This window comes from Cryptotermes secundus, unplaced genomic scaffold (assembly GCF_002891405.2).
Source record: "Cryptotermes secundus unplaced genomic scaffold, Csec_1.0 scaffold40, whole genome shotgun sequence".
Lineage (NCBI taxonomy): Eukaryota > Metazoa > Arthropoda > Insecta > Blattodea > Kalotermitidae > Cryptotermes > Cryptotermes secundus.
In genome coordinates, this window is record NW_019730583.1 from 262456 (window position 1) to 280955 (window position 18500).

The 18500-nt window shown below is 39.1% G+C and overlaps 1 protein-coding gene across 7 annotated transcripts in view; it reads right to left on the bottom strand.

Annotated features, from left to right (window-relative positions):
- LOC111866321 (diacylglycerol kinase eta) overlaps positions 1-18500 on the bottom strand; it is a 163455-nt gene that overhangs the window by 37397 nt on the left and 107558 nt on the right. For 4 of the 7 annotated variants that reach the window (XM_023855153.2, XM_023855150.2, XM_023855155.2 and 1 more), the window contains 9 exons: positions 17319-17449; positions 14579-14750; positions 12742-12844; positions 11042-11187; positions 9944-10105; positions 7594-7789; positions 6007-6096; positions 4751-4975; positions 2077-3282 (listed from right to left, as the gene is read on the bottom strand). In XM_023855153.2, coding sequence (XP_023710921.1) covers positions 2077-3282; positions 4751-4975; positions 6007-6096; positions 7594-7789; positions 9944-10105; positions 11042-11187; positions 12742-12844; positions 14579-14750; positions 17319-17449 — 2431 coding nt within the window. The remainder of the gene's footprint in view (positions 1-2076; positions 3283-4750; positions 4976-6006; positions 6097-7593; positions 7790-9943; positions 10106-11041; positions 11188-12741; positions 12845-14578; positions 14751-17318; positions 17450-18500) is intronic. The other 3 variants (XM_023855151.2, XM_023855152.2, XM_023855157.2) reach the window with 3 other exon arrangements.

The following is an 18500-nucleotide window of genomic DNA, read 5'->3' on the forward strand; positions in this document are numbered from 1 at the left end:
CCCTTCAGAATAAACTGTAACCATTCTGAATGGTGTGATTTACGAGTGGCCTCTCAATTACGGCTTCTTCCATGCAAAATGGGGCCATGGTGCATAGTTGAAATTGTGATGTTTTATAAGCCTTACGAATACAGGAGACCACTCACCATCACTGGCCTACTTCCTGCTAATACGAGACAGATGTTGCATGTGTGCGCTTCGCGTGGAAAACAGAGTTACATACGGACAAAGTGCATGAATTGCAATGTCGGACTCTGCATTCAGTTACATGCAACATTCAGTTAGATAATGCAGGAGGGTAGACAGTCTACTTATAAAGCTGGTGTTCAAAAATAATGTACCGCATTCTGAATGGTGTGATTTATGAGTGGCCTCTCAATTTCGGCTTCTTCCATGCGAAATGGGGCCATGGTGCATAGTTGAAATTGTGATGTTTTATAAGCCTTACGAATACAGGAGACCACTCACCATCACTGGCCTACTTCCTGCTAATACGAGACAGATGTTGCATGTGTGCGCTTCGCGTGGAAAACAGAGTTACATACGGACAAAGTGCATGAATTGCAATGTCGGACTCTGCATTCAGTTACATGCAACATTCAGTTAGATAATGCAGGAGGGTAGACAGTCTACTTATAAAGCTGGTGTTCAAAAATAATGTACCGCATTCTGAATGGTGTGATTTATGAGTGGCCTCTCAATTTCGGCTTCTTCCATGCGAAATGGGGCCATGGTGCATAGTTGAAATTGTGATGTTTTATAAGCCTTACGAATACAGGAGACCACTCACCATCACTGGCCTACTTCCTGCTAATACGAGACAGATGTTGCATGTGTGCGCTTCGCGTGGAAAACAGAGTTACATACGGACAAAGTGCATGAATTGCAATGTCGGACTCTGCATTCAGTTACATGCAACATTCAGTTAGATAATGCAGGAGGGTAGACAGTCTACTTATAAAGCTGGTGTTCAAAAATAATGTACCGCATTCTGAATGGTGTGATTTATGAGTGGCCTCTCAATTTCGGCTTCTTCCATGCGAAATGGGGCCATGGTGCATAGTTGAAATTGTGATGTTTTATAAGCCTTACGAATACAGGAGACCACTCACCATCACTGGCCTACTTCCTGCTAATACGAGACAGATGTTGCATGTGTGCACTTCGCGTGGAAAACAGAGTTACATACGGACAAAGTGCATGAATTGCAATGTTGGACTCTGCATTCAGTTACATAATGCAGGAGGGTAGACAGTCTACTTATAAAGCGGGTGTCCAAAAATAATGTAAGTAGAACAAGAATTTCTATCTTAAAATTAGATTTTAAAACACTGTGCACATGCATGGACTGCGAGTCACCATATGGTGTCCTTCGGCTCATAAAGGTTAATAGTATTGTGATGGTATATCCATGATAAAGGGATGTAGCTTTTACTTAAAGAGTGACAAGGTAAGCAAACATATTTTAGAAGCATCTTTATATATTTCTAGGATATATAATATATATAATGGGGACAGTCTACACAACAATATTTCTGAAAAAACAAAATTGATACTACTGTATCAACATTTGTTTATTGGTTGCTGATGTCAACAGCCAATAAACAAATATTTGTCTCATTTTGTCATTTTTGTGCGACAACAAAAACAAACACCTGCTTCAAGAGAACTATAAACATTTCAAGGCTTTTGTACCCTTCAGAGGTATGTTAGTAGGCAACACCACCTCACAAAAATTGGTAATTCAATCACAAAGAAAAGCTCTAACAATCTTAGACACCTACAGAAGTATTGTATGTTAGACATATGCAGTGGATATGCATCCTTTTAGTAACAACATAATGTAATTTGATAATTATTAGAGTTCCACTTGGTCAATTACAAATACATATTATGTGAAATGTAATCCCTTTAGGCCAATAAAGGTGAACATATACTAGATGAAGTACTTCAAAATCTTAGCATTAAAGTTCATTATAAGTTGTCTACACTAAAAATGTTTAAATTAATTTCGTGAACACATATACACAGTGTGACAGCATGCATTTCACTACAAGGCTGTTCAAAAACACACACCTGTATATGATACTGGTATAACTCTTCATCATCTGCCTCAGATGCCACAAGGCTTGGTCTGTGTGATCCCAGAGCAGAATCAGGTGTGGAAGCTGCCTCAGCACTCAGGTTATTGTTTGATCCTTGAATTTGGACTTTAACAACATTTAGGTACTCGTCATGTTCTGTTAAGGCCTCACTGTGTTGAACCAATGGTAATTTGCCTGTTGCAGTTCTTTTCTTTCTTCCAACTCCAGATCTGATCTGCCTGTAGAATGATCGTCGTGCAATGTCATTGCCCTCCTCAAAATGAGCCAAACTGCAACCTTTCACAACTTGTTTGCCTTCTTCTTCCTCTTCGGAATCAGAGTGGTCCTTGGGCGACATAGGAGAAACATCTTCAGTAGATGATGGTGTGATTGGTATCTCACTTACATCCACACGCCCTGCCATGGCAAGTTCACCCTGCATATTTACAGCCTCACTGTGGTCTGGATTTATTACATGTAACCCTGAGATCATGTCTTCATCCTCCTGCTCTGGCTCCACTGCTTCTGGAGAGTCTATGTGGGACATGTCTTTCTCCATGTCCTTCAAACTTACAGTGGAAGATCGTCTTGTTTCCTTGATATCTGAAATAATTAACAAGTCCATTTGGGGGGCTTCGCCCTGAACATCTTGTGGTGAGGAGAGAGCTGCTGATCCACTATCACTCGCATCAACACTTAAGTTTACGTGCAGTTGGCTAACAGCTTTCTGTAATTGTTCATCAAAACTCTTATGGACACTTTCCTCAGCAGCAAGGAGATTCCCCTTGTTCTTTTCTTCCTTGCAGGACAGGATACGTTTTGCCTCATCTCCCACATCAGGGATCACTTGAATGAGATCATCAGGAGGTGAGAGGAATCTTTGCATTGGTTTAGCAGGTGTCATGGCAAGATCCTGCAGTTCTACATCTGAGGGTGTAAAAGTGGGGGAACAAGTATCATCTTCAGAGGGGACAAGACTGCGACGCCTAGCCTCCTCATCTGCAAACTCAACAGGAACAGGCAAGGTGAGGAGGTCTTCGCTACAGCCTGAGTCACGGCGCATGTCTGGCAGTGGTGAAATGGCTGTGAGTAGATTTGAGAAAGGTGTGATGTCGGGTGAAGAAGAATGTGAAAGTGCCAGTGGAGAAAGAGAGGGACTAGCTTCTGTACTGGATAGAGATTCTATGGTTGGTAATACCTGCAACATGAAAAGTTGGATCTCAACAAGTAAAAAAACAGATATGAGAAACATCTGTATGATGATACACAAACAGTGCACAGTAAACAACACAGTCAGCAAATATAATCAATTTTTAGGAATGAGGTTTAGGAATTTTTCTCTTTTCTGCCTCTGTGTTCAGAGACACTCCAAATTCTACCATCTGTCCACCCAGTGAAAGAGTGGAATGTTTCTTTTCTGGAGCATAATTCAGATTAATCATGGTCATTTAATGCGAAGGTCCTTTATTCCTTGAACCTTTACTATAGTACAAACAATTCTTGCATTACACATTCATTAAGTTTTCTCCTATATATATTTTTCAATTCAAAAGCTATGAATGGTACAGATAATGCTGTTTTAATTAACTCACCTTAACAGCATCATTACCAATCACAGCAACACTTACCTTCTTGTAATCTGTCCATTCTACTTAGTCTATAGTGGTTGCTGTCTTGCTGTATTATAAAGTATAACAATGACTTCCATTTGTTGCTGGAAGTTCATTGTTAATTTTCCCTGTACACTTTCACAGAATGTTACTTGTCTGATCACCTAACAGTCTATCTTCTTTTATTTTTCTCTTTTCTAAATTAGTAATAATTTTATCTATGTCCCAGAAGATAATTTTCATTTATTTCCATGCATTAAGCTCTCATTGCTATTTGTTAATCACTCTTTCATGTAACACACCAGGCCTGACTTCTGCAGAACATTTTACAGTGCTTATCTCTTACTGCCTGTCATAGCTCTTTGAATGTGCTCCCCAACACTGACAAGCAGAGGCACTAAAATGGTGATAAAGGAGTTTGGATGTTACCAAGTGCAACATATGTTACACAATGAATAAGTAAATGAACCATACTATGTTTTCCCTTCTCTTTATGAAGGAGTTTGTAGGGAGGACATTTTACTGCATTAAATCCCGCAAATCAAGAGCAGCACTAGGTTTAGAGATATGTACTTCTAAGGTACATATAGATAACCAACTGCTAAGGAACAAGACTAACAAATTCATTAACAGAAGAGGAGCACCAACGCCAATACATTTTCTAGTGTGTTAATCTTTTGCATGTTTAATTCACATTAATTATGTTTCAAAATTTAATTCCTATATTCAAGAAAATATGTCACATCTTTGTTACTGGCAGTATCAGTTCATAGTGATGAAGAAAATTATTGCTCACTGCAGATCCCAAGAGAACCTATTAATAAATTTTGTGGACTCTGTCCATTAGAATCAATTATTAAGTACTGCGATATGAACAATTAAATGGTCAACATATCTAATGCCATGAATTGGAAAAACACATTTGTCAAAGCAAGTGAGAATCATGCATACATTTATCATAACTCATGTTCCGTGAAGCCTTGGAGAATCACAATTAAGTGTGACTGCAGAAAGGTACAGAAACACAAATTACATGACATGCTTGCCATAAATCACCTTGAGCGTGTTGGTTGGCCTAGGCAGGCCTGGAATGTCTAGTGTCTTACTGGTCCTACGCTGCTGATGCTGATCAGGTGGTGGTGGTGTGACAATAACGCAGGGGCCAGCACGTGTCTTGTTCTGCTCATCCACAGCCTGTTCCGTGTGCTCCACTAACTGTCGGATAGCTTTCTTGAGGCTGTTGGCCCGACTCATGAGGGCATCCCGTTGCATAAACTCTGACTGCAAACATAGTAATGGTGTTACCACTATAAAGGCAAAACATGCAAACATTTTATAAAATTATCTTCAGGAGTTTCAGTGCAAATTTCAAAGAAAGTGCCTGCTATATGTCTGTACACATTCAAAAATTACATTGCCTTCAGATTTTCATGAAATTTAATACTGTGGGTGTTAATAAACTTCCTTCAAACTCTGGTAGCACACCCCAATGGTTGAACAGAGCTTATTCAAAAGCTTTCCACTGGTCATGATCCTGAGCCAATTCTATCTACTTCTCATCACATCTTCCTATGATCTGTTTTAATATTAAGCTCCCATTTCATTTTCTCATCTTCCAAGTGAAAGTTTTCCAAGAGGTTTCAAGATCAAATTATGTATGCATCTTATTTCCCTCATTTTAAGCATATGCCCAGCCCATCACTGTGTCTTCAGTTTTGCTATCCTAATAGTACTAGGCAACACAAATCGCAAACTTCATCATTATATATTACCCAAATTTCTAGTTTACTTTATTTCTGTTTCTAATTTATTTCACTCTCTAAAAGCAAAACTATCCCTGCAACAGATCGTGGAGGCCCATAGGGTTGCGAGACATCGAGACTCCCACATCTTCTAGACAATTGGTTCACAGATGGCGGTGAGGTTGTCAGTCTTATGTGCCAGCTGCCCTTTACCCCCAGGAAGACTCTGGTACTCATTTCTGTTAGAAGATGAATTGACCCCAGGGCTATGGTGTGGATGGAAGGATTAGGCCAATTGAAAAATCAAATGACCTCACTGGAAGTCAAACCCACAATCTTCTGGCCTGTAGCATAGTGCCTCAACCAACTATGCTATCACTCTAGAGTTCCAGATACTTTCCTGAACTTTCAAACATTTGTAATTCTTCCCTCAAAGTAATAGATCATGCTTTATACCCATACAAAATTATGAATGCACATCTTGATCCCCTCAAGTGACTGCAAGACAGATGGGCAGAGACTAACATTGTTCATCAGCAATTAAATGGAAGTTAATAAATAGTTACTTACCTTTCTCAGTTCATGACTGCCACTCAGGTATTTCTCTGGCCTGTCCAGTACACCCTTCTCTGCCTCTTCCTGCAATACCTCAACTTCAACCTATAATTGATGACATATGATCTATGTCCTGATTATAAATCTTTACAAACTTCAACCATTTCATATAAAGACGGCTTAGTCCCCATTTCCAAAAATATATTGCACAAAACGGCTTGGCTGAGACCCACCCCAAAGAAAATTAATTTTCCTATTAAACATTTCATTAGAGAAGATGAGATTTAGATGAATGTGTTGGCTAGTATGTGATTGGTTAGGTGCATCTGGACACTCTGTTACATTACATGTATGTACATACGTACATGTGTACAAGCACACAAGGGACTACCTGTAACTAACTATCTGGTAGGAGAAAGTAGGAAAGTTTGACACTACTAATGCCACAGATCACCACTAAACACAATCCTAAACAGTTTATAAAAAAGAATCAGTCTAATTCTGAGTTCCTTCATCAGATTTACAATTACACTATTTTTGCAGTGAAGGGTTGTTAATTTATATAAATACTGATGCCACCAACATCATAAAATATTGTCATGCTGCAAAGGACATTTATCATAATTTTTTATGTTTAAATTTCACAGTCGTACTAACAAGAGCTAAAATACTAATATGCATGATATGACATTGTGAAAGGGATATCATCAAGATAAAAAGCTTTTATAAATATGAATGGGTATGAACTCAGGTGCTTCAAAGGCATTTGCTAACACAGGTTTTCACAGAATGGATGTTTCATGTTATATGGGTAAAGCTGTCCTATTGTGACTGGACTTAAACTTACAGGAAAATAAAAGAGCAATATTAATTTATGTTACTCGCTGCACTAAACTTTATTATGAGTTATACCACTTTATGTTGATGTTTTAACTTTTAACAATCTCTCCCTACTTCAAATTTGTAAAACGTCTTTTAAGTGATACAACTTAAGGACAGCTGATGAGTTACAATACTTGATACACTATTTTAGAATGTATAAGTATGTCTTTACCTGCCTGCTACATAAAAATAGAAAAACTGGTGGGTTTCTAACATTAGAAACAAGATGCCAAGAAATATTTTCACAAACACTGGATTGTAGGATTTAAGGTTTTCACAGCAGTAGTTATGAAGAGTATAATCTTCTGGGACATAATGCTATGTAGTCTGTTGCAAGTAAAGCGACATTTCAGAGAAACATATCACCTCCATCTTCAGGGTCAAAGAATAAAAGTTGAGAAAGAGAGCACAGTGAAAGCAGGTGGCAAGCAGTATCTGTTCCTCCTCTGAAATGCTGGTTGACTTTCAACAGACAACAAAGCATTATACCTAAGAAGATTGGATCCTTCACAGTGAAAGTCAGAAGGAAAACTTGTATCATATTAGGAACCTAGTGTTCCCCCACATTCACACACCATTGCTTTGGCAGAAGTGAGGGAAGGGTCAGACATGCAGATAAGAATGCACTGGATCTGACTAGACTTGACATTTTTGGCATGGGAGTCTGATATGTCATACCAGACCTCCACACAATAACAATTATGCCCCAAATCTGACCACCTGTTGGAGCTCTTCCTGCTGCAGAGAACTGGCTTCCTCTTGCTGAAGGGACCCAGACTCATACTGGAGTGTCTGCAGGAGGAGATCCAACTTCTCCTTCAGCACCTGGCACTTATCCCCAAACTGCTGGTCCCCCTGCCCAAGACTCACTTCTGCTGCACGCATGATGAAGTCCTTTACTGCCTCACACAGAGTTCTGTAACATAAACAGATTCTGCATTCTCCTGTACCTGGCTTCCTTGGAGAAGGGCGAATAATATGATTCCTTGTCCTTAGCAAAAATTGGAATTGATATGCTCGATGATCTCTTCCATATACTTTCCTGTGTTTTATTTGAAAATGCTGTCAGTATCTCAGACTATATAGAGTTGAATGGTAGGTTGATTGGTAATAAAGTCTTGGGTATTTGGATGGAAGCAGCAATGGCCTAACTGAGGTAGTATCCTGGCATCTGCCCCACACAAAATCTCAATCGAGATAGACAGTACCCCAGCTGAGATTCAAACCAAATACCCACCAAACAGAATCTTAAATGCATTTATTTTCATCTAACAGGATAGTGGTGTTTAGATAACAACTCTCTGTCGAGTTTGTCTGTTCTGTGTGTGTAGAGAATATGAAATAATCTGTACACACAGAGCTGCAACAAACAAAACACCATTACTTCACAATCAGATTCAGTGCAACTGAATCAGAAATTCAGACTTTAAAATTAAAACTAACAATGAGTTACAGGCAACAAACTAAGATTAGAGTGCAACAATTTTACCAAATGCGTATACACCTGATTATGGCCAAGTGAGGCCGAAACATGATGTATTAAGACACAAGGACAACAAAAATAAGTGCTGCATTTAAGACAGTGGTTACATATATGTACAAAAGGCAATAATACTAGTGCAACGGGATGCTAAAGTACAACATTACCAAACATAAGTCTATAGGATTACTGTCACACCAACCTGTTCAACTGACAACCATTCCAAAAGTTATATACAGACCCAAGCATACATATACAGACATAGTAACCAATTTCTGTTTAGAAGACTAGACTGTGAATGTTATACCTGGGACAGAAAAATTCAAGCTGGAACAATGTCTATGCACCTGTTACCCTCAATAAGTCCATCTGGTTGCTTGTGACAACTGCATTCTGGATCAAAGAATTTTAGAAAGGTTTGGTATTATTACAACATTTGATGAACCAAACAGAATTTTGGTACAAATTCAATGATATGAACTTTTTCTTTTCACAGAGGCCTAAGAAATTTTAAAGGTATTTCAGTACACAATGAATATCTCATGAAATATTTAAAATAAAAATTGGAGCCAGTAAGTAGGTGAAGATTCTGTTATTTTCATTTTCTTTAAAGAAAACACTGTTTTTCAGACTTCATGAATATTTATATTTATTTAATTGTCTGTGTTTTGAAAACTCTGTTTTCATCTATCTAGCCAAATGTTCTGCAAGCCACTTTAGAACAGAAAGAAAATTTCAGCTCTTGGAGCTTAAGTCACTTTTCCCTGAAACAGACTCAGTGCACCATTCAGAAGTCACCTAATACATATTTGGTTCAGTGTATGTACACATTCATGCATAAAGCAGCCAGCACTTGCAGTCTACGAAACATCATGGTTTATTGGTTAGGAGTCCACATCTGGATATTTAAAAATCTGAAGACAGCTACCCAAGCTGACGTCTTTCATGGTTTTCCTTAGTTCCTCCAGGCAAACCCTGAGATAGTACTGTGCAGTGGAATAGTAACAGCAAAGGAAGACTTATGTTTGGGAAATCCTTATGGTTAAAAAATTAGAATGCAACAGATTTGTCCTTCCTTCCACCATCTCTACTGTAACAAATCCATTTCTCTTCTGGTACTCAGTTTGAAAATATATCTGTTGTGTGGGGGCTAACTGTAGACTATAAAGGGGAAGTACATGATTATATAATGTATTGTCTCTCAAAATGATTATACCAAAAATACAAACTAAATATAATAACAAATAAATATAATTTAAAAAGCAAACAGAATATAAAAGAATAAAGCATTCAGATTCTTGTAAATTTTATTTACATTTATTAGTAAACTTCTATGCCTCTACACATATTTGATCATTATCTGTAACTAATCCAAGACTACATTACTGTTCTTAAGAGTACGTGACTAAAAACAACTACAGAGATGGATAATAGCAAGCATCATAACTACCAATTTCCATTCCCTCAATATCTCCTGGTTTGTTTTAGTAGACTTTTAAAGATGAACCCTAGTTACTGATCACCACCTGCCTTCTCATTCAATCTTTTTCTGATTGATAATTCTGTGAGAATACATATAACCTGACTTACTTGGCAGATGAAATGACAACAGAATGCTGGTCAGATTGCAGAATCTTGGTGAGGTGCGAGACCACAGAGTCCTCATAAGCTGTGATAGATACAGATGGGTCTGCATGAGAAGGCTTGCGTGTTGGAATGTTAATGCTTTTCTCGAATGCCATGATGCTCCACCTGCAAGGTGACTTAATGACAGGAACATAGAAGAAGTGTAACACTGTATGTCATACTATCACAATCTCTGATATTAAGTTTTAAATTTCTTTTCTATGCTAATGTAGGTTGGACTAAAAGATCAAATTAGTTCCCGATAAAATGAAGCAACATTTGGTCACAATGACATCCTACAAAATATCACATCCTGAACCAGTTGGGTTGTCAATGTCACAAAAACAGAGACCTCAATATATTACATATTGCCACGTGTAGCAGGGTACATGTGACAAAATAATGGGTTCTAGATCAGATGATAGGATTTATTTGCACTCCAGTTACAAGTTCGCTTAATTACACTTATTACAGTGCTATCGCTGATCTACACACTTTCCGCTCACTGTTACACATGCATTGGGATTCTCTGTCTTCACTAGTTGTCTCCTGGCAATGGATCTCTACACAGAAACTAGCACTTCAAATCACTATGAAGTCTTCTTACCATTTCTTGTTCCATCATACTAGAACCTCATAACTCAACTAAAAACCACCATATTTCAGAATATAATCTAGAGTAATCCATTTCCTTCCCACTACATCTACAAAAGTACCAATATGTCGACTTTAAATTACAGGTTTCAATTAGATAATTTGAGAAATGGAGAAGAAAGCTTCAGAATTCATACCCTTCACCTTGCCTTATCTGGGTGATTAAATCAAGGAAGCTGACAGGGGGCAAAATGTGCAGGACACACAAAGAAAAAAAGGAATAAATACAAACTTTTGGTTGAAAACTTGTTAGATACAGGTAAAGAGAGAAAGACGCCATTTCAAAGACCAAGACAAGCTGTGGATGGAAGGATGGAACTGAAATGAATCTTACCATGATGGATTGTCATTTATGTGAGAATGTGAAGTGATTAAACACTGCAATAGTAACTGCTCTATGGCACTCACCTGTCAAGCATTTTGGTGCAGGCTTTCTCATACTTCTCGAGCAGCTGTGGGAGATGAGTGTCATCATCACATGAGCTGCCCCATCCAAGAACCCGAGCCAAATCGTTGCCTGTTCCCAGTGGAAGCACACCCACCTGACACTGCTTCTGTCAACATGCCATTTAACCTAAACAGCTACACCAGAAAATATTCTGTAAAATATTTAAAGATTCAAAGTGTGAGGTGAACAGTGAAATGTCTCCCTATATTTCTCAAGTGCTGCTAAGTGTCCGTCACAAAAATTGAGTTCCTAGTTTTTAAGAAATCTTATTCTCAGGCCAAATTATTTTCACTGTAATCATTGCATCATGATACTTTCTTGCTGGAAGATAAATTAATGAAAATTACTGAAATCTGGAAATCTTTACCATGCTGCAAAATAAATGAAAAGCCATAATATGAATAAAATCTCTTGCCTTTGAGAAAGGAAAATGTGCACAGAAGCATAGGTCACCTAAAGAACATTTTGTGTTGTGTGTTGTGGAAGAGCATTGTGAAACTGCAAGAGGAAATGTGTAGTGAATGCCCCCCCAAAAGAAAACCCCCCTCTCTTCGAGGAATTGTTGTGAACAAACTTCTTGTACATTATTACAGCCAGAAAGGGCATGGACACAGGCATTTTTGAAAATCTGTTCTGCAGATTTGTTCCAGAAGTTCAGTATTTTACCAATGAGAAAGCATTACCCCAGAAATTACCTGTCCCAGCGCCACTTTGTCCACCACAAATCCCACTTGACCAGACTTGGGATCGAACCTGGGCTGCTGCGGTGGGAAGCCAGCGACTAACCGCTTGAGCTATGGCATGGTCAGTGAAACTGATAACACTTGTTCAACGAAACTTCTTCACAATTTCTCAAACAAAGATGCAAGCAAGTCTGACAGTGATTTAGTGAATGCTTGGAAAGGGTCTGAAAAAAGGTTGGAGTAAACGTTAAAGAAGGCCCAAAGTAACATATGTGAACTTGGCTTCCAGTTCATGACTGATACAGAAATTATCAGAGTTGGAGAAGTCTACACAACTTACAAAACAGACATTACTGGACTGTCTGTCACATTAAGTCACTTTACACACTTAACATGTAAAATGCGGTGAAGTAACTTGTTACATATTGTAAGAATACAAAGCAAAATATTGTCATATTTACGAGTGGCTATAGATGCAGTCTGGTAGTTACTATAGGATTCTGAAGATGGTGTATAACACACTGATATATTGGGTTTTCGGACTTTATCCATCGTCCTGGTTTTAAAGATAACTAATAAAAACATGACGTTTCGGAAACTGGATCTGTTTCCATCCTCAGGTGAAGGAAAACACCAACAGAATAGGAGTTTTCCTTCACCTGCGGATGGAAACAGATCCAGTTTCCGAAACGTCGTGTTTTTACTAGTTATCTTAAAACCAGGACGATGGATAAAGTCCGAAAACCCAATATATCAGTATGCAGTCTGGTGCTTAGCAACAGGTCTATATGCCACAACATCTTGGTTTATCCATGGTTTTTAGTTATTCATGCAACTTATCTTCATTAGCCCAGATGATCAGGAGTTGATGACATAAAGTTGATAAATAAAGAATAAGCTCACCATGAATGCTAAAGGAAAGAGGATATTACAAAAGAAAGATGAGACAGAAATTATTGAAACACATCCTGACTTACATGCATGTTGAGGCGATCTATTTCAGACAGAACCCACCCTACAGAACCATCCCCGCTGCACACCAGGATGCGGAATGGATCAAAGTGTCGGAAAAGACGCAACCTGCAAAGCAGAGGGGCTTATGCAATAGTAATCAAGGCAGACTATCATTCTGCAAGGCTTGTGAGCAAAGGGCCATGTGTGTCTACATGAGCTATGACAGCTCAGTAAGTAAAGGAATTGGTTGTGAGCTGAATGGCCAGAGTTCAATTCCTGAGAAGAGCACTAAGACTTTTCTCTTCACCACCACCCAGAAAGAGTCAGAACCCACTGATAGTCATATTCAAAGAGAAGTAAGGGTCCTTTCCTTGTGGCTATATGTGGCAGAAGTGTGAAGCTTACAGCTCACCTTCATTTACTAACAAGGTTAAGATTGTAAGAACGTGTACAATTTAATCTCCACACTCCTCATAGCACTGTGGTAAGCACAGCTGAACACAGCAACATGTAAAGAACAACAGGAGATCCTGGGTTAATATTTCATCCAAGAGACACACTATCCTAAGGCTTTAAGTGTTTCTCCTCAGTACTTCCAGAATAGTCCCTTAACTTAGGATGCAATCACTTCTTTCCAATTCATATAATTCATTAATCCTCTCATACAGAGTTACATAAAAGAACTCCTTGGCCTTTAGTCCATAAGTGAACTATACCGACTGAGCAACCAGCATTTGTCGGCGAAGTTAATGCCAACTTTTGGGGTTAGAGGGTGTCGCATGGTCAGCGCAACGGATTCTCACAGCCATTAAACTCAGTTTTCAAGACCCAACAGTGTTACATAATCTTAGCAATTGAATGAATCATTAAATAAACTAAGAATATTCAAGATAAGAAAACAATACAGGAGTCAAACAAGTGATTATACTGTAGTCTAAGTGATTATGTTCTAGAGTATTGGCATTGTTTCCTAAACCAAATGGTTCTGAGGCTCACCTTCCTCCAAAGGTGCATGTGACCATACTGTCATCTAGTGTAGGAGCTTTTTCTTTGCTTCTAATTCCCACACTTGGTATCTATATACTACCACAGTCAATAAGTTCGTGGACTAACCGCAAAGTGTCATTGCAGTGCACTACAGCGGATACGTTGAGGCACAATATGTGCCCTGTCAGTTCATCTCTCGTCACAGCAAGAGGCAGTTGCATGCAAACAGTGTAAGCAGAACTACAACCTCTATTGTGAACTGCAGTTAAATGCAAGTGGCAGAAATTGAAAATGTGGCAGTTTGAACAATGGGCAAACATAAAGTTCTGCCAGAAGCTAGGCAAGTCCCATAGCAAAACGTTTGGCATAAGAAGAGTTGGCTGTTGCTACATGACAATGCACCTGCACAGTACTCTGTTCTTGTCCAAGAGGAACTGCAAGGCACCAGGTCATCGTTTTGCCACACCCTCCATACTCACCTGATCTTGCACCATGCGATTTCTTTCTCTTTCACTCCTTGAAGGCAAAGCTATGAAGTCATAGATTTCAGTCATCTGAGGAGGTCGTCTATGTCACAAGAGATGCCACACTGGAATTTCTTGCCAATATGTTTCAGCAACGTTTTCGGCAGCTATATCAATTTTGGAAGACTTGCATAGCGGCCAACGGCAACTATTTTGAGGGCCGATGTGGATCTGTGTAAGTGTATGTGAATACCTTGTAACATGATGCAATAAAGCCACAGTTCACGAACTTAATGACTGTACCATGTATAAGCTAATTACAGTGATATAAGGTGCTCTGGAAAGCCCTCATCCCAAGGTATGACCATCCATCAGCATAATCACATGTAGCAGCTGTCACCTGACTCACCCAAGGCCTGGACCATTGCTAATAAGGTCAAAAACTTGAGCTGGGTTCAAGAGCTGTTTGAAGCGTCGCAGAAACTTGACGCCTTGATTGTCTCCTGATTTGGAATTCACAAATACGAGCAATGGAGAGCAGCTCTGCAGCCTCACTGCTTCCCATGGTTCATCACTGCCTGCTAAACAGATTCACACTGTTTGTATCAAGGCTCCTCACTGTACCTACTGTGGCCTCAGGGATAACAGAGATGTACAAGGTATACGATGTCAAGCTCATCATCACTTTCTTTCAAAGTAACAAATGATTGATAATTTAATACAAAACAGCTACTAATCGATTAAAACATTTTGTCAGGATAGTGTCAAGGCCAGATTTGTTTTATTTTACCACAAGAACAGTGATGCATCCCCCAATACTGCAGTTGGAAAAGAAAAATGAGAACATTCACAATCATAGAAGCAGAAAGATTACGTATCCCTTATTTAACTTACTAGAAAGGTATAAACAGGGCGATGGTGGTGGTGGTGGTGGTGGTGGTACAAGCCAAATTACAGTTTTGTACATTTTAATAATTATGTTTCTAAATAGCAGATGAGAAGAAAGGCTTTGTGTCAAAGAAAGCAGGCCAAATTGCAACGGTTACAGGATCCAAGCGAGTTAAATGGAGATAATCCGAACAATATAAGACGTGAAACTAGAAGGCATTTCAGGGAAAAAAAGAGGGAATATCTGAAAGACAAAATTAACGAGCTTGCAATGAACAGTAAGAACAAGACTATTAGAGACCTGTATAGAGGAATAAATTACTTTAAGAGGGGTTACCAGCCTAGCAGTAACTTAGTGAAGGATGAGAATGGTGATCTGCTTGCAGATTCCCACAACATTTTGAATAGGTGGAGGAACTACTTCTCTCAGTTATTGAATGTATGTAGGGTCAGTGATGTTAGGCAGATAGAAATACATACAGCTGAGCCGTTAATACCTGATCCTAGCCCTTTTGAGGTTGAAAGTGCTATTGCAAAATTGAAATGGTATAAATTGCCAGGTAGTGATCAAATTTCGGCAGAACTTATTCAAGCAGGAGGCGAAATATTACATTCTAAGATCCACAATGTAATTACTTCTATTTGGCATAAGGAAAAATTGCCTGATCAGTGGAAGGGGTCTCTTATTGTACCAGTTCACAAGAGGGGTGATGAACCTGACTGTAGTAATTGTCAAGGGATATCACTGCTATCAACTTCATAAAAAATTATATCCTTCTCTCAAGGTTAAGCCCATATATAGATGAAATTATTGGAGANATACAGAAGGGTTTAAAACAAGGAGATGCTTTATCGCAACTCCTTTTCAACTTTGCCTTAGAATATGCCATTAGGAAGGTCCAGGAAAACCAGGTGGGACTGAAATTAAACGGGACACGTCAGCTGTTGGTCTACGCCGATGATGTGAATCTACTGGGTGATAATATAGATACCATAAAGAAAAACACACAAACTTTAATTGACACAAGTAAAGAGGTTGGTCTAGAAGTAAACACAGAGAAAACTAAGTATATGTTACTGTCTCATCACCAAAGTGCAGGGCTAAATCATGACATAAAGACAAGAAACAGATGTTTTGGAAATGTGGCACAGTTCAGATATTTGGGAAGAGTAACAGAATGATAACAGATCGAAACCTGATTTAGGAAGAAATTAAGAGGCGATTGAACTCGGATAATGCTTGCTACCATTCAGTCCAGAACCTTTTGTTTTCTTGTCTGTTGTCCAAAAACATAAAAATTAGAATATACAAAACTATTATTTTGCCTGTGGTTCTGTATGGGTGTGAAACTTCGTCTCTGACATTAAGGGAGGAACATAGAGTGAGGGTGTTTGAGAACAGGGTGTTGAGGAGAATAATTGGACCGAAGAGGGATGAAGTGACAGGAGGTTGGAGAAAACTGCATAATGAGGAGCGTCATAACTTGTACTCTTCTCCTAGTATAATTAGAATGATCAAGTCAAGGAGGATGAGGTTGGCAGGTCATGTAGCACGAATGGGGGAAACGAGGAATGCGTATAGGATATTGGTGGGAAACCCAGAAGGAAAGAGACCACAGGGAAGACCAAGGCATAGGTGGGTGGACAATATTAGAATGGAACTTAGAGAGATAGGATGGGATGGTATGGATTGGATAGATCTGGCTCAGGATAGGGACCAGTGGAGGGCTCTTGTGTACACGGTGATGAACCTTCGGGTTCCATAAAATGCTGGGAAATTCTTGAGTAGCTGCAGAATTGGCGGTTCTTCCTGAAAAGGCTCAGCTCCATGAGTAAGTAAGTAAGACGAGAAGAAAGATACTTCTGAGCTGAATAGTACCAAGCATTCATTGAATTTAATTTGCTTTCAGTTTCCTCATGATTCAAATTTTGATTTGTTATGGTCATTTTCAAACATAAAAACTTTGCCACCTTTTCTAACCATACAAAATTAAATAGTGTATGGTTGGAGTAGCCTCCAAAGGCATTAAGTTTTATCAGATTTTGTGAAAACTGATCAGTTTATTCAAATCTTAAGAACTGGATCTAACATGTGTACACACACAACACCAAGACAATTTCATAAGCTTCCTTAAGAAAGGAAAGCAGACTAAAAATAAAGTTTCAGATCACTCTGATGCCATTTAATCAGTGTAACTATGTCACACACTGTTAAAGTTATACAGAGTATTTCTCTCATCAAGAAATTCCAAGAAACATACCACTCCTGTGAAGGGCAATCGGGGGTACAACACTGACCCTGCAGGGACCCAGTGGGCAACGGATTGGGAGAAATGGACGACAAGCAGTGTGAACTGTAGCTCTGCACCACAGACAGCGCCAATCCTGCAGCCTAAAACACAGAACACTTTAATGCAGCACTGTTATTGTTTTCTGCTGGTCATTAAGCACCATGGAAACCAATTTACAGTACAAACTGACAATTGCAGAGGGATATTTTATTGTTCCTTAATTTTTTTTTTTTCATTCTGTTGTGTTTTATATTAGCTATCAGCGAAGTTATATTGTCATGTGTCAGAAGGTGACTATAGATTGGTTTGGATTGATGGCTTGATTTATTGTACACTTCGCTACAGTGCACAACTACATTTTACAGTTCACTATTACACATGTGTGCCTGCACCCGCATGCATGCATACACACGTGTCCATAGTCACATCTTCACTGTCATTGCTCAGTAGCAGCTTTCAACGGTGGATGGTCTCCTTCCACTGGGTTCATGAACTGCCCCAGCCTCAGTTACCAGCTTCTAACAGCAACAGCTCATAACGATTGAACTCCTGCAGTTCTCTACCTGACTGCAACTGAAAGCCCAAGTCAAAGTCAAAGTTACGTTATGATGTTTTGATCAGTTGGCCAGTCTGTCTTGGTGTTGAGCCACATCCGGGGTCCAAGACCAGATACTTTTGCTGTCAGGCAGCTGTGGGTTTATTCATGTGGGGCACCCTCCCTGACAAGAGAATGGGTCTGTCATTTACAATTGCTGCTGGCCCTCACCAGTGCCATCATATTTATTGCAGTCAAAATCACTACTATATGTAATTTATATTTACAATTTTACATGTCAGCATTCTACATAGTCAACTGTCAATAGTCTAGTTCCTCAAGGACACCTCATATTTACAGTTTCATAAATAACTCTAGCATATAGATATATACAGGGTGTCCCAGGAGGAATGGACCAAACTTCGGGAGGGTGTTCCTTATGTTAAAGTATGCCGATATAACCCAAAACACCTATGTCCAAAGTTGAACGGTTACGGAGATAATGGCCCGAGAAAAGTGTGGTCTTCTTGCAGGTCCACGCACTGTGGACAGTCAGCTGTGACTGTTATCTGTTTGTACTTGAGTGTGGTGATGTCACACTAGCCGTGATCTCATGC